Source organism: Pseudoliparis swirei, chromosome 6, assembly GCF_029220125.1.
Source record: "Pseudoliparis swirei isolate HS2019 ecotype Mariana Trench chromosome 6, NWPU_hadal_v1, whole genome shotgun sequence".
Classification (NCBI taxonomy): domain Eukaryota; kingdom Metazoa; phylum Chordata; class Actinopteri; order Perciformes; family Liparidae; genus Pseudoliparis; species Pseudoliparis swirei.
The window spans coordinates 24398972-24425145 of record NC_079393.1 but is presented as its reverse complement, the minus strand read 5'-3'; the positions used below and the strand labels follow the sequence as shown (position 1 = coordinate 24425145).

The 26174-nt window shown below is 42.3% G+C and overlaps 1 protein-coding gene across 2 annotated transcripts; it reads left to right on the top strand.

Annotated features, from left to right (window-relative positions):
• Positions 1 to 630: 630 nt before the first annotated feature.
• On the top strand, positions 631 to 21199 carry LOC130195158 (Wilms tumor protein homolog). 2 transcript variants are annotated; one of them, XM_056416498.1, is made up of 8 exons: positions 631 to 1433; positions 5386 to 5508; positions 7058 to 7160; positions 14790 to 14889; positions 16628 to 16772; positions 17526 to 17615; positions 18038 to 18121; positions 18456 to 21199. In XM_056416498.1, exons 1-8 carry the CDS (start codon positions 953 to 955, stop codon positions 18575 to 18577), a joined length of 1248 nt encoding a protein of 415 aa, XP_056272473.1. In that variant the 5' UTR covers positions 631 to 952; the 3' UTR covers positions 18578 to 21199. The 2 variants fall into 2 exon arrangements, with proteins under 2 accessions (XP_056272473.1, XP_056272472.1); XM_056416497.1 differs by having other exon boundaries at positions 18038 to 18130.
• Positions 21200 to 26174: the final 4975 nt, after the last annotated feature.

The following is a 26174-nucleotide window of genomic DNA, read 5'->3' as shown; positions in this document are numbered from 1 at the left end:
TTAGTTTTTGACATATATGTATATATATATATGTATATATATATACATATATGTATATATATACATATATGTATATATATATATATATACATATATGTATATATATATGTATAGGAGAAGAATGAGGAGATGGATTTTTGTTTTTGATATATATGTATATACACATATATATATATTATATATTATATATTATATATAGGAGAAGAATCAGGAGATGGATTTTTATTTAAGGCACTGATGTCAGAATCGTGATTTATTTTCCTGCAAATGTGTGTGTTTGTGTGTGTTCTGCATACAGTAAATGAATGAAGTCAGAGGGCTCCATGTCCCTCTCATCACCTCCTGACTCCACCTCCTATACCCTCCTCTCTCTCTCTCTCTCTCACACACACACACACACACACACACACACACACACACACACACACACACACACACACATGCACATACAGGGGCTGAGAGCGTGGAGGGAAAAGAGGGCTACTCCTTCCTTCACTCCTTCACTCCTCCACACTCCTCTCTCTCCATTCACTGAGGACAGCTGTGAGCAGAACCTCTCTCTCTCTCTCTCTCTCCTCCGTGAATGGACTCCCATCTCTCCGAGAACCTTTTTTCTTCTTTCTTCTCATTGCTAAAGACCTCCGCTGATCGCCGCGCTCCACTTCGTGGTCACTCCTCGTTCTGCTGCCAGGTGGGCTCCTCGTGTCGGCCATGAACTTCTCTCGGACTTAAGGGCTTTTTTCTTCCAGATCGGAAGGTGAAGCCGCAGCCGAGCGGCCGATGGGCGAGAAACAGAGCCAGTGAGAAACAGAGAAGAAGCCGCTGTGTCAGTGAGAGAAAGACTTTGGAGGCTCTCGGGGATCCAGAGGCTGATTTGGGTTTTTGGCGAGCCGGAGACCCGTCCGATTTAAACATAGCCGACCTTTGTCCCAGCTTCGTCCCCTGGCCCGCGATGGGTTCAGACGTACGTGACCTGAACTCTCTGCTGCCGCCGCTCCCGTCGTGCCCCAGCCCCGGCTGCCCGGCGCTGCCCGTCAGCACGGCCCCCCAGTGGGCCCCCGTGCTGGACTTCCACACCGGCGCCTCCCCGTACTCATCGCTGGCCGCCCCGCACGCCTCCCTGGCCGCCCCCCACGCCTCCCTGGGGCCGCACTCCTTCATCAAGCAGGAGCCCAGCTGGGGGTCCGCCGTCGACCCCCACCACCACGAGGCCGACTCCCACTGCGGCCTCAGCGCCTTCACCGTCCACTTCTCCGGGCAGTTCACCGGCACGGGGGCGTGCAGGTACGGGGCCTTCGGGGCCCCGCCGCCCTCGACTCAGCCGCCGTCGGTGGCCGCGCCGCACCACCACCAGCCCCCCGGCAGGATGTTCAGCAACCCGCCGTACCTGACCAACTGCATGGACACGCAGCAGGCGGCACGCAACCAGACAGGTAGGGCCACGGGGGGCGCTTGAGGCCTTTTGACCTCTCTGTGACCAGGCACATGTGGGGGTCCCTGAAGGGGTCCCTGAAGGGGTCCCGTGGTGGAATCAAACTCGGGACCATTGCCGTCACGAGGCATGCTGCCATGTTGGTTATCTGTCTGGGTTTCAGTAAGTCAGCTTCACTGTGGGACTCATTCACCGATATCTTTCGGGGGTTTCCTTTTCTCTATTTGTTCTTCAGAAAAGTTCTTAAGGAAGTCTTCGTCAGATTCCCGACGTGTTCCTATAAACTGCAGTTGTTCACGCCTGTGGTCTTAAAACCATCCCATAATGAGCTAATGAGGTAATAAGTAAACGGCCCGGCCAAGCCACAAAAAGGGAAGTCAGCTGATGACCAGTTAGACTCCTAAAGGACTCCTGAAGGAGGTGAAAACAAACCGTTTAATAACATTGAAAGGAACATTTTAAAATAACGGAAACTATTATAGATATATATTTCTTTAGAATGATAAAAAGACTATACCGTTAAAAAAAAAAATTGGGAATAAGTATCACAACATTTAAAAGAAATATTGTAATTTAAATCCTAATATATTATATAAGAATGTAGAATTAAGGAAAATGCAATAATCCAATTATTTTGGAGAAAAACACGCCTGAATACTCAGAAACTGCAGTTTTGACAATACATTTATTTTTACATCGGCGAATGAGGCCCCAAATCTTGAAATGCATCGTCTTCTGCAGTTCTCTTTTTTTTTACTGCTTTCTTTCCTCCACTCATCCTTTTCTGAAGGACGACACTGACAGGCAGATTAAATTAAATGTAGACCTCATCTCAACTCATATACCTCTCGTCGGTCATCAACCGTGACGTGATGTCAATCTAATGACATACCGTTTTGTCATTATTAAACATATTAAAAACATGATATGAGTATGGCTGAGAGGTGTTGCCTTCAGTGACCGTTAAGTCATGGGAGATGACTATTAAATTTGAAAGTGGACCAGTGAAGACCAGAGAGAGAAACAACAGCAGGACTCATGAACTTGTTTTGACCCTCAACCCGAGTCACCGTAACGATGCTCTCTGTTTTCATCCTGCTATTTTAACTTTTTTAAAATTTGTATTACTACTTGACACATGTGTGAATGTTTCTATCTATACATGTTCTAAAAATTCCCAGCGCTATATGTGGAACTCTTCTTTAATGACGGAGGGGAGGACCGAAGATTAAATCCCTTTTGTTTGACTGGAGCGCTGCCTGTGTCGAAACTGCTGATGCGAAATTAATGTGACGGAAACAACAACGTCTGAATTTTTTTTTGAAATATTTAAAAAAGATACAGTTATTAAAACATTGCCGAGGTAATCCTAATGTGTCAGCGTGGCTACTGGAGTCAGGTATTTCTCACGTTATACAGGACTGTCTCAGAAAATTAGAATATTGTGATAAAGTTCTTTATTTTCTGTAATGCAATTAAAAAAACAAAAATGTCATGCATTCTGGATTCATTACAAATCAACTGAAATATTGCAAGCCTTTTATTCTTTTAATATTGCTGATTATGGCTTACAGCTTAAGAAAACTCTAAAATCCTATCTCATAAAATTTTAATATTTCCTCAGACCAAGTAAAAAAAAGATTTATAACAGCTGAGTGTTTGTCAAGGCTCAGGAAACCCTTGCAGGTGTTTCGAGTTAATTAGACAATTCAAGTGATTTGTTTAATACCCTACTAGTATACTTTTTCATGATATTCTAATATTTAGAGATAGGATATTTGAGTTTTCTTAAGCTGTAAGCCATAATCAGCAATAAATCAGAATAAAAGGCTTGCAATATTTCAGTTGATTTGTAATGAATCCAGAATGCATGACATTTTTGGTTTTTTAATTGCATTACAGAAAATAAAGAACTTCATCACAATATTCTAATTTTCTGAGACAGTCCTGTATATTCCACATGCATATGTACGCTTCAGCAAAAAAAAAAACACAACTCTCGATCCATTGTTTTGAAAAATGACCCGCTAAATGTTGTTTAAAAAAAAGAGTTAGAACGGTTGTATCTGTTACTGAACAGATGGAATCGTTTAAGACACTCGCTTGTAGAGTTAGATCACATCTAATCGTTTTTTCCGCATTTTTCCCCCTTCTTTTTCTGTTCAATGACACTGAGATAATCGTGTTTAATCAAGTTATTTCATGTATTATTAACGTCTGCAGCGTCACATTATACACCAAAGTCATCCGATGTGACTTCTGTTTAAAAAGTGCTCTGGATGAGGGTCAAAGGCCAATAAACGGGACTCATGTGATCCCAACATGCTGAAGATCTCGGTTCTTCTCTCCAGTCCCCGGTAGAGAATGAGTCTGGCGGTGCTTGCCCCCCCCCCCCCCTCCGCCCAACAGATTAATTAATAATAACATGCTTATCAAGCAGATAATTTAGCAATAACATTATAATCAAAGAGCCGCGCCGACCTCTAACCTGTTCTATCTGCTCCCCGCTGTGGCTGGACGAGCAGAGACAAACAGACCCACAGCAGGACGCGGGTCCCTGATAGCGGAGCAGGGTCACAGAGACTGTCACTGGGACCCCCCCCCCATTTCATTTTCATATGATATTTCACTGTGGGCTTGTTGGCCCAACGGGAGCAAGTCAGAAGTCATTTGTCGTGTTCACAGGGACATGAAGAGTCAGTAAAGAGTCCGTAAAGAGTCAGTAAAGACATGAAACAAGGTGTCAGGATGAAAGTAAGATGTATACGAAGGAAGCTATAAAGTTGTGGAATTGACAAACCATTTTTAAATCTTATATTCTCTGATATTTTAGCGCAGTTTGTGGGAAAAAAAGAAAAGTGTCTCGGGGTATTTCCAGTTGAATATAAATTGACCTCATCGCCTGTCACCTCAGTGGTGGACTTGAAGGCAACAATGGTATCACCCCCCCCCCCCCCCCACACACACACACGCACGCACACACGCACACACACACACACGCACACACAGGAGTCAGACAGGGGTGAGTGGAAGATAAATGGAAATGTTTAATGAGGTTTTCACCCCCCCCCCCACACCTTCTTCTCCCTCCCCTCACCCGATGATCCACTGAGAAAAGTGAGTGAAAGTGCTGCATTTTAATTAATGAGGCATGTATGTGAGAGTGAGAGATAGCAAGAATGTGTGTGTGTGTGTGTGTGTGTGTGTGTGTGTCCGTGCATGTGGTTGATTGATGTGTGCATTGTGCCCTGTAGGTCAGACTAAGTCTTGAGTCAGGTCTGGGTCCGGGATATCAGACACCGATCTAGTCTCCTCAGAACAAGTGTGTGTGTGTGTGTGTGTGCGTGAATGTGTGTTTTTGATGTTGTTTAAAAAAAACAAGTGAAAGCAATCATATTTTTTTAGTAGAGGCGGATATGCCAGCAACAAAGACGACATATGTTTAATGTCTTTGTTGCATTATTAGATTTCCACCGTTGGCGATCAGCGTTAAATCAATGTGTGATTGTCAGCTTGTTAGGATCCTTGTTTTATTTGCTTATTTTGAGTTAATCAATCTTTTTAAATGACTCCAAAGTGTTTGTGAATTCTGAAAATCTGAAGCATCAACTCCAAAATCTGATACTGACATAGAAGAGCATAAAGGAATTATTTGTGCGCTGTTTTGAGTTTTCTCTTGAGTTTCCTGTGAAGAAGCAACCAAACTTTATTGTGACTCCTGGAATATTGATGAAACATTTGTCCTCAGAGCAGAGAAGAATACAAAAAAGATTTAAAGCAAGTGATAACACAGAAGGCCATTTAATCCGTCTTGAAGTAGTTTTAAGGGTCGTAATCGGGGATAATGTAAAACGCCTTTTTTAAATGATGTGGAAATGAAAATGACCATAAAGTGGTGTGTGATCCCTGAACACATACCTTCCTGTGACTCTGTGTTGTTCTCTGTGTCTCAGGCTACAGCGCGGTCGCATTCGACGGGGCCGGTAATTACGGCCACACTCCCACACACCACAACTCGCAGTTCTCCAACCACTCCTTCAAGCACGAAGACGCGCTAACCCAGCAAAGCACCATGGGTAAGTGTGTTCGTGTGTCAGAGCGCACAACCTGTTGCTCCCTTTGCACGACGATCGGCAGCAGAGTTGTAAAAAGTGTCAGGCTGTACCTGGTAAATAACATTAGCAGTTATTAAATGTACACATATACATATATACGTATATAAATATATACATATATATACATATGTATACATATATATAAATATATATATACATATATATGTATATGTATATAGCTATAAGTATTTATGTATATATACATATATATGTATATATGTATATATATAAATATATATATATATAAATATATACATAGATATTATATATGTATATATATGAGTAAATATATATGTATATACATATATATGTATATGTATAGAAATAAATATATATATATGTAAATATATAAATATATACATAGATATTATATATGTATATATATGAGTAAATATGTGTATATACATATCTATGTATATATACATAGATATATAGATATACATATTATATGTATATATATAAATATATACATATATATTATATATGTATATAAGTATATATATATATAGAAATAAATATGTGAATATATATATATACATATATATGAACAGTATATATACATATATATGTTCTATAGTACAGATCATCGCTATTGGGAAAGAAAACATAATAATGATTAGCTATTAGCTAGTGATAAGCTCACTAGCTAACCTACACTTGTTCTTCAGCCTAAACTCTGTGGTTACGGTTTTTGTAGTCACGGTAAATTTTCACCGTATTGTACACATTTTCAACAGCGTAATTCATGTCAGAAAGTTGCATTCAGATAATTCTTTTAACCACATATTTACCTTAGCTGCTGCGTTTTCTCTGGGGTTATAAGTCGCGTGAGCTGCTAGCTTTTCCTGCGCAAATCTAAAAATAAAACCCCTTTTTTTTAAACTTTCTTTATTTCAGCAGTCACTTTCCTTATAAAAACAAAACAACAACATTGTTCTCTTCAAAGTAACACACCTCTATTTAAAGCCAGTGTGCGATTGCACAGCTGCGTGTGGACGGCAGCTCCGTGGCCCTCACCTAGGGAGTGCCTTGTCCCTTATCCTGACATCTCCGCCGTGACCTTTTGAAAAGGTATAAATCAGCCACATCCTGACTCGGGGAGAAGAACTCCCTCGTCTCCTCTCCCTCTCATCCCCTCTTTCATCCGCCCGACTCTCCCCTCCTCTGCTGTTATTGTTATTGGTCAAAATGTAAATGTTTGCTGGAAATTGCTACCCCAATTTGAGCAGCGACGATAACTGTTGCGTGGCGGGTGGGTGGGGGTGGGGGGGGCGGGGGTCTTGGAATGCGGAGAAATGTCGAGGGACCCGTTCGCTGTCGCTGTGGGAACTCTGGGAGAGAAAACGTGACGCCGAGGGTTCAGGGACGGAAAGATTGGAGCAAAACAAGAGATACAAAGGTGCAGAGGGCATCGTGGATGAGCTCGTCTTCATCTTCGGGGCCTTCATCTTCGTGGCCGCATAGAAACGCGTGTGTGGTGTAATATTTGAGATGATGTGTGCATCCACAGCGGAGCAGCAGTACCCTGTTCCTCCACCGGTCTACGGGTGCCACACGCCTTCGGACAGCTGCACAGGCAGCCAGGCTCTGCTAATGAGAAACCCATACAACAGGTAACACACACACACACACACACACACACCTTTCACGCGCTCGGCACCACATCAAATAAATACGAAATAAAATCTATTTTCATCATACACAATCAGTTAAAAGCTGGAAACGTCTCAGAAAACCATTGTTGATTGTTCCCCGGCCTCGGACAGGATGTTCACCTTGAGCACAGGTCTGTCTGCCACGGCCGCTTCCTTCTTCGCCGTCACTCGGTGGCCACGCGAGCTCCGGCGTGAGAATCGCGCATTCCCTCAAACACTATTTTTAGACGACGTTTTTTTTTGCGCTCCGTTTCTTTTTCTTTTTGACGTAGGCGTGTACTTACGACAAAAGTCACGGTGTCTCGGGAGGAAGCGAAACGACGGGAATCAGGAAGTGGGTTGATTTACTGATTGGAGGAAATAGTCACAACATTGACTCTTCTCATTCTCCATTGGTCTGTTCTTCTAAAGCTTTGAGTTTATTAGTGTTGTTTTTTTCTTTTTCATATCGATATTTTGATATCTATTTTGCCTGGATACCTAAACTTTAGTGTGTCACCATCGTAATGTGTGACTTTCATGAATTCAGATTGATGCAGCTTTCAAAATCTTTTTTTCCCAAAAACTACACGTAAGTCAACCGTGTTTCTGTGAGCTCATGCGCCAGGTGCCAGCCGCCAGAAGCCTCTTGCGGCTGCTCTGCCGGACTACATTATGGCGTAGTCAGCTGTCTCCTCGTTTAACGGCTCTCCATTTTGTTTTTGTGTGCAGACGGTTCATAAGGAAGCTCTGCGGCGCTGTGTCCGAGCCGTGACAATGACCCAACAATGACCAGTCTATAATGCTAACCACGTCAGCTACCTAGCTTACTAGCTAGCTTGCGAGCTAGCTTGCCAATTCGGAGCTTGCCTGGCTAAATTATCACGGCTATTCCATATATTGTGGTAATTGCAATGAAAAAAATATATGTTACTTACCAAATAATTTCGTTTTGCCTGAGGTTGGTATGAGTCGGCGTTAATCTTGCTGCAGCCGGCGCGGTCACACTCAAGAAAAAGGAGGAAAGACGACTATAAGAGCGCAGGGTAATCCCCAATGAAACACATTTATTTTGCGTTGATATGCACAGCATACAACCTAATTACATCTAATAAATGAAAGTATTCCTACATTTTGGGTTGCATCCATTAAATATATATATCTTCATTTTTGTAATTGATTTATTTGAATGGATCAAACCATATTTAAATGTGTCACCTTAAGGGCTTGAATTGTTTTTTCTAGTGGATAATAAATTAATTAATCGTGTTTTAGATGCAGATTTTTTATTGAAAAACAAGACAAATCATGTAGAACATAAGAAGCCTAAAGTTGACTGTTTATTATCCATCATTGTTACCACTGATGCTCTATTGGTCCTTGATGACAAGATGAAGTGCAAAGAGGCGATTAATATTATTATATATATATTTGTATATATGTATATCTATATATCTATATATGTACATTTAAGTTCCTTTTACAGTGGACATTTTGACTTTGACTCATATTCAGACAACCCTGTCTCCTAAAAACATACCTTCAGACTGCATTCTTATTTAAGGTGTTCGTGGGAAAGTTATTCATTTATTCTCTGACGACGGGTTTGTGATGAATGTTGCCAATTGAAACGTTAGATTGAAATAAGTCTGCGTTAACTTTTGGTGTTGCTGAAAACTTTTACGATGACTCTGATCCTCAAGCTTTAGGAGACACAAGAAACAGAAACAAAATCAGATGTTTAATGTATCCGAGCATCCTTCCTCCCTGCCTCTCCTTCCTCCCTGCCTCACCCCTTCCTCCCTTCCTCACTGCCTCTCCTTCCTCCCTGCCTCACCCCTTCCTCCCTGCCTCTCCTTCCTCCCTGCTTCACCCCTTTCTCCCTGCCTCACCCCTTCCTCCCTTCCTCCCTGCCTCTCCTTCCTCCCTGCTTCACCCCTTTCTCCCTGCCTCACCCCTTCCTCCCTTCCTCACTGCCTCTCCTTCCTCCCTGCCTCTCCTTCCTCACTGCCTCTCTCCTTCCTCCCTGCCTCTCCTTCCTCACTGCCTCTCTCCTTTCTCCCTGCCTCTCCTCCTTCCCAGCCTCCTCCCTTCCTCCCTGCCTCACCCCTTCCTACCTGCTTCTCCTCCCTCCCAGCCTCTTCCCTGCCTTTCCTTCCTAGCCTCACCCCTTCCTCCCTTCCTCACTGCCTCTCCTTCCTCCCTGCCTCTCCTTCCTCCCTGTGTCTCCTTCCTCTCTGCCTCTCCTTCCTTCCTCCCTGCCTCCCCTCCCCCTGCCTCTCTTTCCTCCCTGTCTCCCCTTCCTCCCTGCTTCTCCTCCCCCTGCGTCTCCTTCCTTCCTTCCCCTCCCTTCCTCCCTGCCTCTCCTTCCTCCCTGCCTCACCACTTCCTCCCTGCCTCTCCTTCCTCCCTGCCTCTCCCCTTCCTCCCTTCCTCCTGTAATAAAGGGAACGGTTTGCTTGTTGTTATATTTCTAAATGAAACATTCTTCACATACCGTTTATGCTGTCTGCCTGCGATGGCAGAACAGGGATGGGAGTGTGAGTGTGTGTGTGCGTGTGTGTGTGTGCGTGTGTGCGTATGTGTGTGTGAGTGTTTGTGTGTGCGTGAGAGAGAGAGAGGGAGAGAGAGATGTGGAGTGCAGACTGTCTCAAAAGTCTTCTTTGTCATAAACATAATTGATATCGGCTCAGCACACACACACACACACACACACACACACACACAGACTGGGGCTGGGAAGACTCATATGAGTTGAGTCAGTTGTCTAATCTTGCGTCCTGGTACCAACAGGACTGTATTTACTCTGGAGGCCATCAGCTCGGCCCGCTGGAACAACATGAGGAACATACACACACACACACACACACACACACACACACACACTGTGTGTACTTGAGGTATCTGCCTCCAACAATGGCTTGCTTAAAGAGCTTCTGTAGATATTCATGGTTCCAGTCAGATGAACCCTAACAACAAGTATTGTGGCCAAAATAATTTGTGACAGCGATATTATGAAAAGGTTATTTTTGGAATGTTTCTTCTACCTTATTTATAGCGGGTTTATAAAAAGTTCAAAGGTCTATAGGAAGGTTGAAAGAAAGGCTTTAACCTGACTACAAAATCGTGAATTAATAGATGCTGGGGTATTTACGTGACATTCTAGTATTGTTTTTTATATATATTACAGTTATCGTCAGTAGTGGTACGTCACAAAACTGTGTGTGTGTGTGTATATATGTGTGTGTGTATGTGTGTGTGTGTGTCAGTTGGCTATGATGTGTGAGTGTGTGTGTCAGTTGGCAATGATGTGTGTGTGCATGTGTGTGTATGTGTGTGTCAGTTGGCTATGTGTTTCACCTCAGATTTTTCTGTTAATAATGTTTCCAAAGTTATTCTTTTTTGTTGTTCATCCATGGTGAATATCATTCCTCTTGGTAATTAATATATATATATCTTTTATTATAATTTTTTAATTGAGTGTTATTCTGCCACAAGCTTCGTCGTGAGCCGGAAGCGGAGAGGCCGACTGTAAGCATTAGGCCTTTGAGGACAGAGCGATGTGTCTACTGGGTCTAAAGGAAGCAGACGTGTATTTATTTGAAAATGTCACAGATCATATACTTTAAATCTTGCGCTCGGCTTTTTGATCCAACAAAACTTCAGCAGAAGCAGCGCGTAGCGAGCCGGGTACCAGGCACCACATCTAGCCCCGCCCACACTGCTGCGAGCCGGCAGGTGGTGTGCTAGGGGGGTGAGAGTTATAAATCCACTGTGTGTGTGTGTGTGTGTGTGTGTGTGTGTGTGTGTGTGTGTGTGTGTGTGTGTGTGTGTGTGTGTGTGTGTGTGTAATGTATGTTATCATATGGCAGCTCTGACTAATGACTGTGGAGTCTGCTGTGTTTAATGAAAAGTGGCTTTCTTAATGTCTGTCTGAGGCACATTTTTTAACCTCATTCCCACCTGCAACGAGTGTGAGTGTGTGTGTGTGTGTGTGTGTGTGTGTGTGTGTGTGTGAGTGTGCGTGTGTGTGCGCCAGTTGGCATTTTTCTCGAGAGTGCTTCTTTTATAAGGTCAACAAAAAGCCACAGATGGAACAATAAAGCTTTTCATAACATCTCGAAAAAAACGACTTTTAAGCTGAAAGTCTATCTGTTAAAATCTGTAAATCTTTTACTACTAGAAAAATCTGTCCCGAACCAATGTGTGTTCTTAGGAGCGAAGTGCTTCAGACTCGTGGAGCTGGACGACAGATCAAGATGGATATTAGTTCATCTGATTTGTAATTGTAGAGTCATCTTACTCTGGACCAATGAGTCGGATGTGTCCACAAGGCGGCAACCTCCGGGTCTGAAAAGGGAAGCCTGGAACTTGCCTTCTGTCTACTGGCCAGCAGGGGGCGACTCATCCGGTTGCAAAAAGAAGTCCGATTGTATAGAAGTCTATGAGAAAATTACTTTAATTCTCTCTTGATTCATTCCCTCAGTAAACATTGTAAACATGAGTTAATGGTCTCAATCTCTAGTTTCAAGTCTTCTTCAATACAGCATGATGTTCATTTAGTAAACGATGCTCCATTTTAGAGTCAAATAGACCATTAAGGGCGTGGCTACCTTTTGATTGACAGGTGGCACCCACGCAAAGTCCGTCCTGAGAGTCGTCCGAGTTTTTCGTCTTCGAACTTTAAACCTTTTCAAAGTGTATTTTCAGCTCACCATGGACGATTGTAACATGTTGATCTTTTGCTTAACACTCTACCAAACCTCGGCTTAATTAACAGCACAAACACATCAGAAAGCAGTTGGATGGCGTCCCGGCGCGGCGTCGACATCCCCTGTCCGCACACAGATGAAAAAGAAACATTCGGTGCCCTGTACTTTTATGTCAGAGTGACCCCGCGGAGATGCTCGCTGGTCAGCATCTGTGCCGGCTCACAGATCCCTCTCCACCCCGAGCCAACAGGCATCCGTCAGAGTGAGCGGATGAGTGCGTGTGTGCGGGGGACGTGTAACGGGTGGTGGCGAGCAGAAAAGCGCTCATGCGTTGGGATATCGAAGCTGTGGTTGGTCCTCCTGAACATATTGAAATGAGTTACAGTCGAGACAAATTAAGACCTTTGTGTTTTCTGGTTCACAAGCACTGAAAAGGATGAAGAGAAGGTTGATATCGGGGCATTTGTGCATGGCCTTGGTCCTCTCTCTCTCTCTCTCTCTCGTTGTACTCGCCTGGAGGAGGTTGTGAGGGAGTAGCAAGGAGTCAGTGGGAGACGGGGAGATAAAGAGGTATGGGGGACGAGGAGCCGGAGATGGGAAAGAGGAAGTGTGTGAGGGAGTTGAGCTTTTCGAGAGGAAGGGCAGAGATATGTCGAGACGCACACGTCAGCTGACGGAGAGGTGTTGACTGCGGACAGCAAAGCGTCTCATTGTTTGTTTTCCACAAGGACTAATACAGAAACTTACACTGCTCTATACATTGTGGGTGTAGATCGCTGTAATATTGTATTGTCATTCTTCAGATGTATTCGTAGTTTCCCTGGCACAACTTGTATTTAATGTAGTTCAGCCGAGTGTCGTGGAGCGTCGTGTAGTCACGAAACGCGACCCATTGGTTTCGCGTCAAATGGAATTGTCCACTTTTTTTAAGGATGAAAACAATGCCAATGGAAAGTCAACTGCACACAGAAGAATGAAGGTGCCATGTGGAACTGAAAATGGTTCTTCAGAGTGAAGCCAGAGAAGAATATCTTTGGTTCCACAAAGAACATTTGAACCTTTCAAACCAAGGTTCTTTAAAGAACCATTTCATTAAACAGTTCTTTAAAGAACCTATAAAGGTGTCTCAAAGAACCTTCAAAAAATGGTTCTTTAAGGCACCATGTCTGGTTCCACAAAGAACCTTGAAAGCAGGGTTCTTTAAAGAACCATTCCCTGAAAGAGTTCTTTAAAGAACCTATAATGGGGCCGCAAATGAAAAAAATGGTTCTTCAGTAGGTGATGGTTCTTCGTAGAACCACAAAGCCTTTTAAAGAACCATTTAGGAACCATTATTGTTCCGTGTGTAGGATTCTTCTTTGTGGACGACACAAATAAATCGCAAGTGAATTGTGAGTGTTCAGGCGGGAGGGCGCCGGCGGTGGACACAGCGTTGTGGTTTCATGGTTGTGGTGACCGTTTGCCTAAAATGTAACCGAAGCGTAGTTATTTTGAGCCCAAACATGACTCAGCAGTTTTGTGGCCTTTGGTTTTCTAACATAAGGTCAGGTGTGGAGCCCGTCTTTCATTACATTGCTTTTATCCGAAGGGACTTAGAATCATGTTTCATTCATACACCATAGAACAGCGACCGGGAGCAATTCAAGGTTAAGTGTCTTGCTCAAGTACACATCGACTAGGGGCGGGGATTGAACCGCCAACCCCCTGATCAAAAGACGGTCCTGCTGACCACTGACCCGCAGTCGCCCCTTCATCATAGTGATGGACTTGGAGTTAGAGGGGTTTCGGTGGAAGGTCGACGACCCCTGACTAATGTGTCCTAACTTGTGCATTACCTGCTACTTTAAAAGTGGGCGTGACCTAAGGAGCGTCCCGCGTGATTCACACGGCGGGCCGTGTTGCCGATGTCCTGGAAGTAGCGAGTCAAAAACAAAGAGCACCTTGTGACCGCTCGGCCGCGTGCGCAGCGTTCCCAAAACGCCTGTCCTCCTCCTCCTCTTCCTCCTCCTCGCTCGGACCAACATTAAATACAACGCCAGACAAGAGCTTTTCTGTTTCTCTTGTTATCATAAGAAGATAGCGGGGCAGCTGTTGACGAACACAAAGCCGGTTCTGTTCTGCTCTTTAGGTCAGAGGGAAATATTAAACGCTGTTTTTGTCTAACATTGCTGTGAGTGTTCCTCTGGTAGAAAATGGGGAAATGATTAGTCCAATTGGTCAACAGGGAACTTTTTATGTGTGGAAAATACATCAATTATTTTGTGTGTTGAATATGTTTTCGTTTACATGAATACTTTAAGCAATATCACACACCTGAAGGCCAAATATTTCCTGGTTTCAGCCTTTTGAAGATGAGTTTTTCACCGCTCTTAATGTCGTGGTTTGGTTTTGGACTGCCAACATTTCTTCAATAGATTCCTTGATAACGATAAAAAGCTTTCGACTCAAGGAATTATAGCAGATTAGCGGGTTGACCCTAATCAAGTTTTCCTTGTCAGATGATAACATTTCATGCATGAATGAAAGAAAGGAAAAAGAAAGCTTTTGGATTATCGCAGAAAATGAGTTCTCATTTGTTCAGCAGGACGATCTTCACAAATGAAAACCGCTGTCATGATTTTTCCAGGTAGGAATGCGATTGCAGGAGCGAATGAAGCTAAAACAGAGCTGAACAACAAACTACACCAACCGAAAAAAACATTTAAAACCTTCGAGACGAGGAAAAACGCTGACATGGGTCAAATCACATGCACCGAATTTCCAAATCCATACATAGCGGAACAGTTTGGACTGAATGATTTTTTTATTTTCTTCGTCTTTTAAACTAAATGTGTATTTGATTGTGACCGTTTCTATTTTATTTTCATCCCTCCTCTCCCTCTTCCTGCCTCGGCAGCCACGCCGCGGGCTACGACAGCGACCCCAGCACCCCCATGCTGTACAGCTGCAGCACGCAGTACCGCATACACACACACGGAGTCTTCAGGGGCCTTCAGGTAGGACTCACACTGCTGCCAGTGGACTTTACAATGCACACACACACACAGACACACACACATACACACACACGGAGTCTTCAGGGGCCTTCAGGTTTGACTCACTGCCAGTGGACATTACAATGCACACACACACACACACATACACACACACATGGAGTCTTCACGGGCCTTCAGGTAAGACTCACACTGCTGCCAGTGGACATTACAAACTAATACAAATAAGAACATGTGGTTTTTCAACATGTTTCTGAATCATTGCACTGCAGGAGATTGTCTGATGCCCCCCCCGCCCCCTGAAATATAGCAGAAGAGATTTCCAAACACACACACAGAAGTGCCTCCACATGCATAGACACACACACACACACACACACGCACACACAAACACACACACAGATACATACGCAGATATTTTTTTAAAGACAGCTCCAAAAGCCATGAGGAATTTGTTTCCACAAATCCATTAGCAGTGGAGACACACACACACACACACACACACACACACACTGGGTAAGGATTCAGTTTCCATACGGGGATCAGCATGTTAATAAATCATTATATTTTAATTGTTATCTGTCAGCAACTCTAAAGGACAGGAGGCAGAGATTCTCCAGACCTGCTCTTAGTCCGCAGCAGGACTTTAAAAAAAAATTCTTCTTCTTCTTCTCCTTCTTCTTCTTCTTCTTCTCCTTCTTCTTCCTCTTCTTCTTCTCCTCCTCCTTCTTCTCCTCCTTCTTCTTCTTCTTCTTCTTTTCCTCCTTCTCCTCCTTCTTAGACTGGATTAGTGTCCGTTACTTTAGAGTGCGCATTAATAAACAAATATAAATGAGGAACTGTGAAATATAAAACCATGAATAAATTGTGTAAAATACAATAATGAATCTACAATTTGTGAGAAAGTTCTAAATGAACTTATATTATTATTATTATTTTTATCATTATTATTGTGACATGTTTCATGTTCCACATTGTTGTTTTTAGAATATCGGTAGTTTAAAAAACATCTTTATTTAATTTGTCTTCATTATAGCAATTTTCCCAATGATAAATATATTAAACTTCTAATATTACCTGTGATTTTTTTTCTCAAAATGTCATAACATCCGTTGATGTCATCACACTGACTCCTCTCAGCCAATCACACGGCCCTGGACTCTTTCAATTCAATTCAGTTAATTGTATACAGCCCAATATCACAAATTACAAATTATCCTCAGAGGGCTTTACAATCTGTACACATAGACATCCCTGACCTTTGACCTCACATCGGATCAGAAAAAACCCTTTCACAGGGAAAAAAGGGAAGAAACCTTCAGGGGAGGATCCCTCTCTAGGATGGACAGAAGTGGCGTAATTCCTGTTGTTCTCCTCAGCGGCGAGCGCGGCACTCTGGAAGGCGGGGCTTGTTTAAAAGGCCGTGACTAACAGCTCCCTCTGGGCTGCAGTCAATCTCGGAAGGAGGGGAGGGGGGGGAATTTTACTGCTAATTCCCATCTAATGAATATACAAGCACTTTATTCAAATGATCCCCGTGAGCCAGACGCATCACATGCACTTATTTACACACGGGGCAGATTTTATTGCCTGTTTTATAAATTACATTTCACTGGTTCAATTACTGGTGAGGCTTTTTTTTCATCTGCCCTTCAGTGGTTTGGCTTCAAATCAGAAGTGTTTGTGTTTGTGTGTGTGTGTGTGTGTGTGTGTGTGTGTCTGTGCGTGTCTGTGCGTGCAGGATGTGCGTCGGGTGCCCAGCATCGCTCCGGCCATCGTGCGGTCAGAGGGCAGCGAGAAGCGTCCGTTCATGTGCGCCTACCCAGGATGCAACAAGCGATATTTCAAGCTGTCCCACCTGCAGATGCACAGTCGCAAACACACAGGTGAAGCCAACGAGACACCGGAACATGTGATGTTATATGTTTATTATGTATCTAATGACGGCTGCCATTGTTCGGCCAAGGTTTTTCTGTTTTAACCTTATTGGCTATCGCCCGAAAAAATACTTCTTGGCTTGTTTTGTTTTATTTATATAAGCTACATGAAACGTCATCTAACATCAAGAGACCGCAAAGATATTCCGTTGGCATAAAATACAAAGAAAAACTAGCAAAAACGTTTTGACATTCACTTAAAAGATTACAATGAGGTGTGGCCCTTTTCACTTTCTTTTAATGGGCCAGTCAATCAAATCAATTGGGGGGCGGGGCCTCGAGCAGTGACCAGCCCATCGCGGACAGGAGCTGAGCTGTGGTTCGCTGGTCCCTATACTGGGAGCCGATACCAGGCTGCCGGAGACCCCAGACCGAACAGCTGGGCCCCTCTGTAGGGAAGGAGACACAGGAGAACCAGAACCAGAACCAGGACCAGGACCAGGACCTGCTGCAGTGAAATGGGACGGTTTTCTAAAGAGGCTCTTGGAACTCGGACGCACCGCCACCTTTGTCCACAGGGGGTCGCCAAAATCGACAACAACAATTAAAAAGATCCTCGACGCAGTTTAGAACGAGCCGACATTAGAAACCAGATGTTCCTGCTGGTGAATGTTCCTATCGGTGTCCGGGAAGTCGATGATGCGATCGTGTTCAATGTGGCTGCATTTAACGCTCTGCGTCTTCTCGATTGTCTTCGTCCAGGGGAGAAACCCTACCAGTGTGAGTTCACAGACTGCGGCCGCAGGTTCTCTCGCTCTGACCAGCTCAAGCGACACCAGAGGAGACACACAGGTCTGATCCCTTTTACTCAGACTGTCCTCTCTGGCTTCCCCCCCCCCTCCCCCACCCACCCACTTCCAGGTCCTCGCATTTGCTCTCTCTCTCTCTCTCACCACTTGGTTTTTTTCCCGCCGCTGTTTGCATGACAGACATTTTGTGTGGACGATGCAGTCTGTTATAACGCACAGTTTGCATTTTGTGTACAGTGGTAACCACACTGACTCCCTCCCCCCTCCCCCCCTCCCCATCAGATAAAGTCGCTAAAGGCTGGTCAAACTTTGGAATGGCTTCCTTGCAAACCTCTACTCTACTGTATTTTTCTCCCTCTGTGTGTGTGTGTGTGTATGATGTTGAACATGTGTTTTCTGTGCGTGTGTGTGTGTGAACTTGGGCTTGTGTGTATGTGTGTGCATGCATACTGTACATGTGTTTAGGAGTTAAACCCTTCCAATGCGAGACGTGTCAGAGAAAGTTCTCTCGGTCTGACCACCTTAAGACACACACCCGGACTCATACAGGTAAAACAAGTGCGTAAACTTTTATTTTTTCCATTTCTTCTTCATCCATTTGATGTTTAGGTATAGCAGTTTGTACAGCACAACATGTATTAATTCTTACTTGACTGCAGTAAGTCCATTTAATCTTCCTATTTGGGTCACGATCAGCATAATATTCTAATATCTCTCTCCCGCCCTCCCCCCACATTCCCCCCTCTTTCTTCTCTCATCTCCACCTCTCGTCGTTGCCATCGTCTCCGCTTCCTCCTCCAACCTGTGAATCCGCCCGCCCGCCCACCCTCCATCCCCCTTCTCCTCCTCCTCCTCCTCCTCTCTCTCTCTCTCTCGCGAGCAGGCGAGAAGCCGTTTAACTGCCGGTGGCCCAACTGTCAGAAGAAGTTTGCCCGGAGCGATGAGTTGGTGCGACACCACAACATGCACCAGAGGAACCTCACCAAGCTCCAGCTGGCCATCTGAGGCCCGTAAACACCCGGGGTTACGTCTGCTTGTCTGTTCCTCTGTTAATGCAAAGCCGGGGACCCCGCTTGCCCCCCGGAAACTACCCTGTGTGGGAACCAGTGTCGTCCTGTTAGAAAGTGAATAGTAGTAAAGAAATAGATACCACGGTCTACACTTATAAGCCAAAAGAGTCTTGACAAAAACAGTCTCTATTCGCCCCGGGAGTGAGATTTAAAAGATAAGGCTGGCAATAATTTTTACGTTTGTATTGAGAAACAAATCCTGAAACTGCGTGATAGCCGCAGCTCCCCTTCAATCCGTTGACTGGGATGTGGCGGTGCCGACGTAGAGGCCTCCAGACAAAAGTTATACGCAATATTTGGTCAGGTGCTGGGTTTGGCCAATCACATGCAGGCCTGCATTCCTGGTCGATCACGTTGTATTTCTACTGCTTACTTTACCTTAAAATAGTTCTGTTTAGTTTCATTTTGTTTCGTTTCATGTTCAATGACAGTCCCAATGAAATATAAAACCTCTTGTATTCGAGGCTGTGCTGAACAAGACGGCAGCATAAAAGCACAAATAACAGACTGAGGGAGAAAGTATCAAAAAGAAAGAAAACGTACAACTTGAAAAGTTCACATAAAAGACACAAGTCACGGACTAAAGATAAGCAGCTAATTGTGCCAACCAATAAATGAGCATAGAGTCATAGTGTCATAGATTCAGTATGATAAGTTGTGGAAAAAAAACCAGTGTTCAATGTTTCGCTGTCTCAAAGACCTTTAAACTCATCGTCCCACCAATCCCAATCACAACAGGCCCAGAATCTGCTCCGGCTGACAATCTGATACAATGGGTCACAAACATTTACTTTAAGTGAATATGTTTCTTGTTGTTTTTTCAGAAAATGTTCCTCAAATAGTAAATAGTATATAATACAATCTTGATTGGGACTATTTTTCAGCTGCAACATGAGTGGGTTTGAGTCCAAAATAAATGATGGTGTCCATGTTGTACGGGAGGAACATTGCTCGTTGCTTATAATAATTGTTGGGCAACCGTGGAGGGCAACTGCATTGAGGTTTGTGACAGAACTTGTTCTGTAGGATCCATTCAGAGTCATTTTCATTGGAACAGTTCTCTGTTGGTCAAAAGAAAATGGCCGCCGTCGTTATTTATTGTGGTCAGAGCACACTTCTTAGCTATGTCGCCTCTCCTGACGCATGGACACCAGCCGGCTGTCTGGCTCATTGCCTGTAACCAGTGTCGAAGAAGAAAGCGTGGTGGAATGAGCACACGGGCTAACTAGCCAGCTATCCGCTAGTTAGCTACGTAGCCTCTCCGGCTCTCTCGCTTCTTAAAGTTACTACTCCGGGGTTCCTTTTAGTCGTTACTATAGTATACAGTTTACAATTTCATTTCTGGATAACCAGAAAATATGTTTCCTGTTTACCAGTCGATTCTGTTCCATAAGCATACAAATGGATCATGTCATCAATATGTTATTCACCCCCAAGTTATTGACTGTATTCTTGCCGTCATTCCACCAGCGTGTGTACAGTGAGGTCAAAGGTCAGATATGCGCCTCTCTGCTGGTAATATCTCTTTATGTGGAACTACCTTGGGAAAGGCTTATTTATTATAAACAACTGATCTCACTGGAGGGATTTAAAGGGAGCGAGGCGCCGCTCCGTCTCTGTGCGGTGGTAGTTTTCACACTCTCGCCATAAAGGGGTTTTATTTTATTTAAAGACATCCAAATTAAGTGAAGTGCTTGCATCTAACAACCCATGCAGTGTGTTTGCAATGCGAAATGTTGGTCTTTTGTCTGGTCGGCATTAAAATAAACATTGTAAACTTAAATACTCTCTATATTTAAACAAAGCTGATGTTTTTTTGTTTTTTGAGTAATATGAGGATTGGATTTTAATTTCTTTTTCAGGCAGCGCTCCTGAGAGTCTCTTGTCTCTGCGGTGTGTAAATATTGCTGCATGTTGGCAGTGTGTTAGACTCTAAAATATGTCTGTTTGGTCACACTGGCTCTGTGGCCGGGACATTACGGTCAAGATGTAAATAATACTCGTTCAACGTGGGAATCGAACTCTCTCCATGGGCAAAAATATGTAACTTAAATGATATGTTTTAGACTTGTCTTTGGATGGATCCAGGAAGTGTTTATACTTTTCATTTTCTTCATTTCCATGTGTATTCATATTTCAGTCACCAAACAGCAAATGGCAGTGCATTGAACACGATGGTTTCCCTCTCTTTAAATGTATTGTGACTGTTTTGAGACAGTTTGCTTCTGTGGTCTTTTAGTTATTCATTTCAACTGTTGTTTGATATGAAGCGGAGACTCGACAGGGGACTTGGCTGAACTTTAAAAAAACCATAAAACATCCAGTTGATTACTTTTACACTAAGACAATTATTATTTGCATAACAAGTGTTCTAAAAATGTTATGTAATATGCAAATGATGCATTATTATACGTACACATTTGCATAACTTTGCAGAGCAGAAATCAATAAAGCCAGGTTCGTCCAAAAGATCTGAATAAGTAAAAAAAGCACTTCTGAAAAAAGTTGAAACAATTTTCATCATGTTTTTTTTTGAATAAAATGTTGTATAAATCAGGCTATGAATGATATCTGAACCAACCCCTCAGCAAAAACCATCAGATTATAGGAATGAAACTGGAAGGTGTGGCGTATTCAGTAAGTGAGATGTATGGCTCAGAGTCCAAAAGAATATATATATATATATATATATATATATATATATATGTATATACACTACCGTTCAAAAGTTTGAGGTCACTTAGAAATGTCTTTATTTTTCAAAGAAAAGCACTGTTTTTTCAATAAAGATAACATTAATCAAAAATACACACGATACATTGTTAATGTGGTAAATGACTATTCTAGGTGGAAACATCTGGTTTCTAATGAAATATCTCCATAGGTGTAAAGAGGCCCATTTCCATCAACGATCACTCCAGTGTTCTAATGGTACATTGTGTTTGCTAGTCGCCTTAGAAGACTAATATCTGATTAGAAAACCCTTGTGCAATTATGTTAGCACAGCTGAAAACAGTTATGCTGGTGATATAAGCTATACAACTGGCCTTCCTTTGAGCTTGAAGTTTGAAGAACAAAATTAATTCTTCAAATATTAATCATTATTTCTAACCTTGTCAATGTCTTGACTATGTTTTCTATTCAATTTTCAATTCATTTGATAAATAAAAGTGAGTTTTCATGGAAGACATGAAATTGTCTGGATGACCCCAAACTTTTGAACGGTAGTGTATATATATACATATACAGGACTGTCTCAGAAAATTAGAATATTGTGATAAAGTTCTTTATTTTCTGTAATGCAATAAAAAAATTATTAAATATTAAAAGAATAAAAGGCTTGCAATATTTCAGTTGATTTGTAATGAATCCAGAATGCATGACATTTTTGTTTTTTTAATTGCATTACAGAAAATAAAGAACTTTATCACAATATTCTAATTTTCTGAGACAGTCCTGTATATATATATATATATTAGAAAACAACCGTTGAAGATGTGTTTTGTAAAATGACATACTTTTTGGAGCCAATACCGGTGAATAGGGCAACAGACTTATCACCATGAAACTCCCCCCGTTGATTCCTCACATGAAGACAAATAATTCAGAATTGTTATTTGACAATATGCAGATGGATAATGTTTTGAATGCAAACCGTCGGTGAATTCAAGAGACGCAAATAGACAAAGTAGATGAGGCAGGAAAGAAAACACGTCGCGGGAGCACAACATCTCAAAATACATCCGCGTATGATTTTTTCTTTCTTTTTTTTCCCGGTGATGTCATATGAATAAAGATATCATCATGAAATCACATAATAGTTTTATTCCTCCTCGCACACAGACAGGGGTACACCCGTTAAATGTTGTGGGCCTCATTGGGTGTGATTCCATCATTATGACTATACCATAAAGAATATGTGCAAAGACCTCATCCATACATCAAGCTGACCTTGACCGAGGTTCCCTCCCTTTACACACAGTACAGCAGAGTTATGCCCCGGCTCTGTTTGGGACCAGAAACACACATATTCATTTCAAAAAGCACATTTTAAACATTATCAAAGAGCAGCTTCACAAGACAAAGGGAGAAAGTCTGACAAAAAAGAAGGAAACAACTCTAATAGACACAAATAGTTGCACACACACACACACACACACTACAGTACCATCCACTTTCCTCTTTTTATCTCTCCCTAGATTCCTCATTGCATTCCTTGGCTCCTCTCAGTGAAAAAAAAGGGAGCAGCTAAGGCCGATAAAAGTGAACGTGTTTTCCTTCAGCCTCTCTTTCACTCTTTTCACTCTCTCATGCTGTTCATTTGATTTCCTCCTTTATTTATCAAGTTGAAAAAATTGCTTTTTTAAAAGTTATTTCTTTCTTAGCCTTCAGCTTCACAACAACTTATGAAAATCCTTGATTTCCGGGTAAGTTTCATCAGTTTCATCAAGGAGACTCGCACACAAAAAACAACAACTCGACTTTAAAATGTGCTCGACCGACGGCCACTGCAGTATTTATGAAGAGAAAGAGAGAGCAGCAGAGCAGAAAACAGAGACGAATGGAGGCCGAGATGGATAAAGACAGATACGGCGATGTTTCTTTTGTGAACTTTTATCATAAGTTTAGCCAAAGTGTTAGTGTAAATCAGACAACGTGTCCGATTCCCTCGGTGGAAATCCCCTGAAACTCCCCAGGGCTCTGGTGCTATATCTCAGCTGTCGGACAAGGCCTATATCTCTCATCTCTCTCTGCTCCGTGTGTGTGTGTGTGTGTCAGTGTGTGTGTGTGTGTGCATGTGTGTGTTTCATCTTCGTCCCAGCCTCATGTCACTGGAGGCCTTTGAAGCAAGAGAGCTGCTCAGTGTAACCGTATAGTTTTGTCCACTTTCAGTAGTCACATATCAAAATATTCTACTTAGAGCAGATATGGACTACATGAATTAGGCCTGCTGAAAAATACTGAGAAGAAAAAGAAGAAAAAAGAAGAGGGAAAGAAAGACATTGTATTTGGTGCTCAGCCAATCCAAACTCCCTGCTGAGCCACAGAGTAGCTGCTAGTGCTAGTTATGTAGCCTGTTTGCTAAAGAGAATCACAAAAACCATGTTAAAGCCACTATCATATGTATGTATGTAAGTATGTATATATATATATATATATATATATATATACATATAGAGAGAGAGAGAGAGAGAGAGAAAGCAAGAAAGCAAGTTTAGGTCACTAATATATATAAATATATAGATATATATAAATATATATATATATATAGATATCATCTTCAGCAACTATATAGTATATATATGTATATACATATATATATATATATATTTATACCGTCTTCAGCAATTATATTATATATATATATATATGTCAAAAGAAGTAAATATTTATATATATATAAAGAAAATGTGTAAAAAAAAAGAAAACAGATTGTGAAAACAAATGATGTATATATATATATATATATATATCTCAGGTTGTCAGGATGTTATGGAGTCATTTTGCCCTCTGGTGGCCACACACTGGGTCGTGCAGATTTAAATCACTTGTGGTTGGACGTTGTCGTCATGCATCAACGACTGACAGCACCCTCCAGGTCTGAGAAGTGAAGCCGATACAGAAGTGCCCTAACCTTGCGTTCTCTCTAGTGGCCACCAGGGGGCGCATTAAGAAGTCTGATCGCATAGAAGTCTATGATGAAAATGACCATGCGTTTCACTTGATTTATTCCCTCAGGGAATATTGGAAACATAAATTGATGTACTCTCCCGAATGTGTCATAATGATTGATGTGGAAAAGGCCCTTTAGGTGTCTGATTATTAAAGTTTTTAGTTGTGTATAATATGAATGAATGAATGTGTTTATTATCAAAATGTTTCAAATGTTAGCTGTCTGCCCAATACAATTTAGAAAAGGGGAAGAAAGCTGACATTGTGAAAGGTGAAACGGCACCTTGGTGAGAGAGAGAGAGAGAGAGAGAGAGAGAGAGAGAGAGAGAGAGAGAGAGAGAGAGAGAGATAAGAAAATGGGGGAAAGAGTAAAAGAGACGTCCTCTGCATGCCATCATATGTTATGAACTGTGATACGGAGATGGTTCTGGTGTGGATGTTTAGGTCCTGGTACGGCTCAGCACAGCCCATTCCCCCGAGTTTGCACACACACACACACACACACATGCACACGCACAAGCTCGCGCGCACACACATAAGCTCGAGAGGCTGCATTCCTTCACATGCTGACTCAAGTTGCTTCAAGAGGATAACAGAAATAAAATAATAAAATAATCATCTGCCATGAGTTCAGCAAATGAGAGCTTGTAAACAAAAGTAAGTGCTGCGTAAACAGAAGTCGTCTTGTTTTAGGACTTACTTCATTTCAACAACCCTGTTTCATCATCAATAAAGTACTTATGATGTTTTCAGCTCTACCCTCTGGGGTGTTCATTGTGTGGCTGTTTGGATTTAATTCTCTAAGACACAAAACTGGAAGAAGACGACGTGAACCTCTCGGTCCGTGTACGTTTGATTTTCGTTTCATTTAAAATACGGAAAAAACGGAAAACCACTTCTGTTTTCCGTTTCTGTCTGAATCCAAAAACGATAGAACGGAAGTGCTTAAAATGAAAGTCAAAATAAAAGCCAGTGATATTTATTCAGCATATATATATTTACAGTGTTCTATGATGCAAACACATAGCAGGGTAACGTTAGAAGAACATTCATAAATCAATATAAATAATAAATAAATGAACCTGGATATGTTAGCGACAGTATAGTGACTACAGGAAGTTTAATATTCATGTATTTATGTACACAGAAAAAATCACCTTGTCACTTAATCGTTGCATTGTTTAATGCAACACAGTTCCTAATATAGATGAATCAAAGTGATGTGTCTGAGCAGAGTTGTTGCTGTTATCATATTTATATTTCCATCTCATTCTGCTGTTTCTTGGGCGAACACCGCAGAGTAAAGGGTTCACCTTTATACCACTAGATGGGAGTATACCTGTATGTACACCATACATTTAGTTAAATGTACCCATGTCTCTGTTAATTAACTAGTTTATTGATACATATGTATTTAATGCCGTTTTTTCCCTCTGATATTTAATGTTTATGGTTCATTTGCAGCATTTACTTGTTATTTTTCTGTCATTTTTGTAACAGTTTAGCTCCATACCTTCCTTTTTTATAAGTTGTTTTCATCCTGTCTCACTAACGATCATGTCATTCCAGATCCTGCCTCCCATCTCGTCAGTCCAACTCCCTTCACCTGCCTCTGATCACTCCCTCATTACCTTCACCTGGTCTTCATGCCCATCTCACCTGTTGCCCATTCTCTCGTTAGTCCCCGTCTACTTAAGTTCCCTCACTTGAACTTGTCCTCTGCCAGATTGTGTTGTGTTCTTCTTGACCAGTGGTCCCCAAACTACGGCCCGCGGGCCGAATCCGGCCCGCCTCCCCATTTGGACCGGCCCCCGGAACAATACCAGAGACGCGTTCCGATTTATTATTTTTGTCACCTG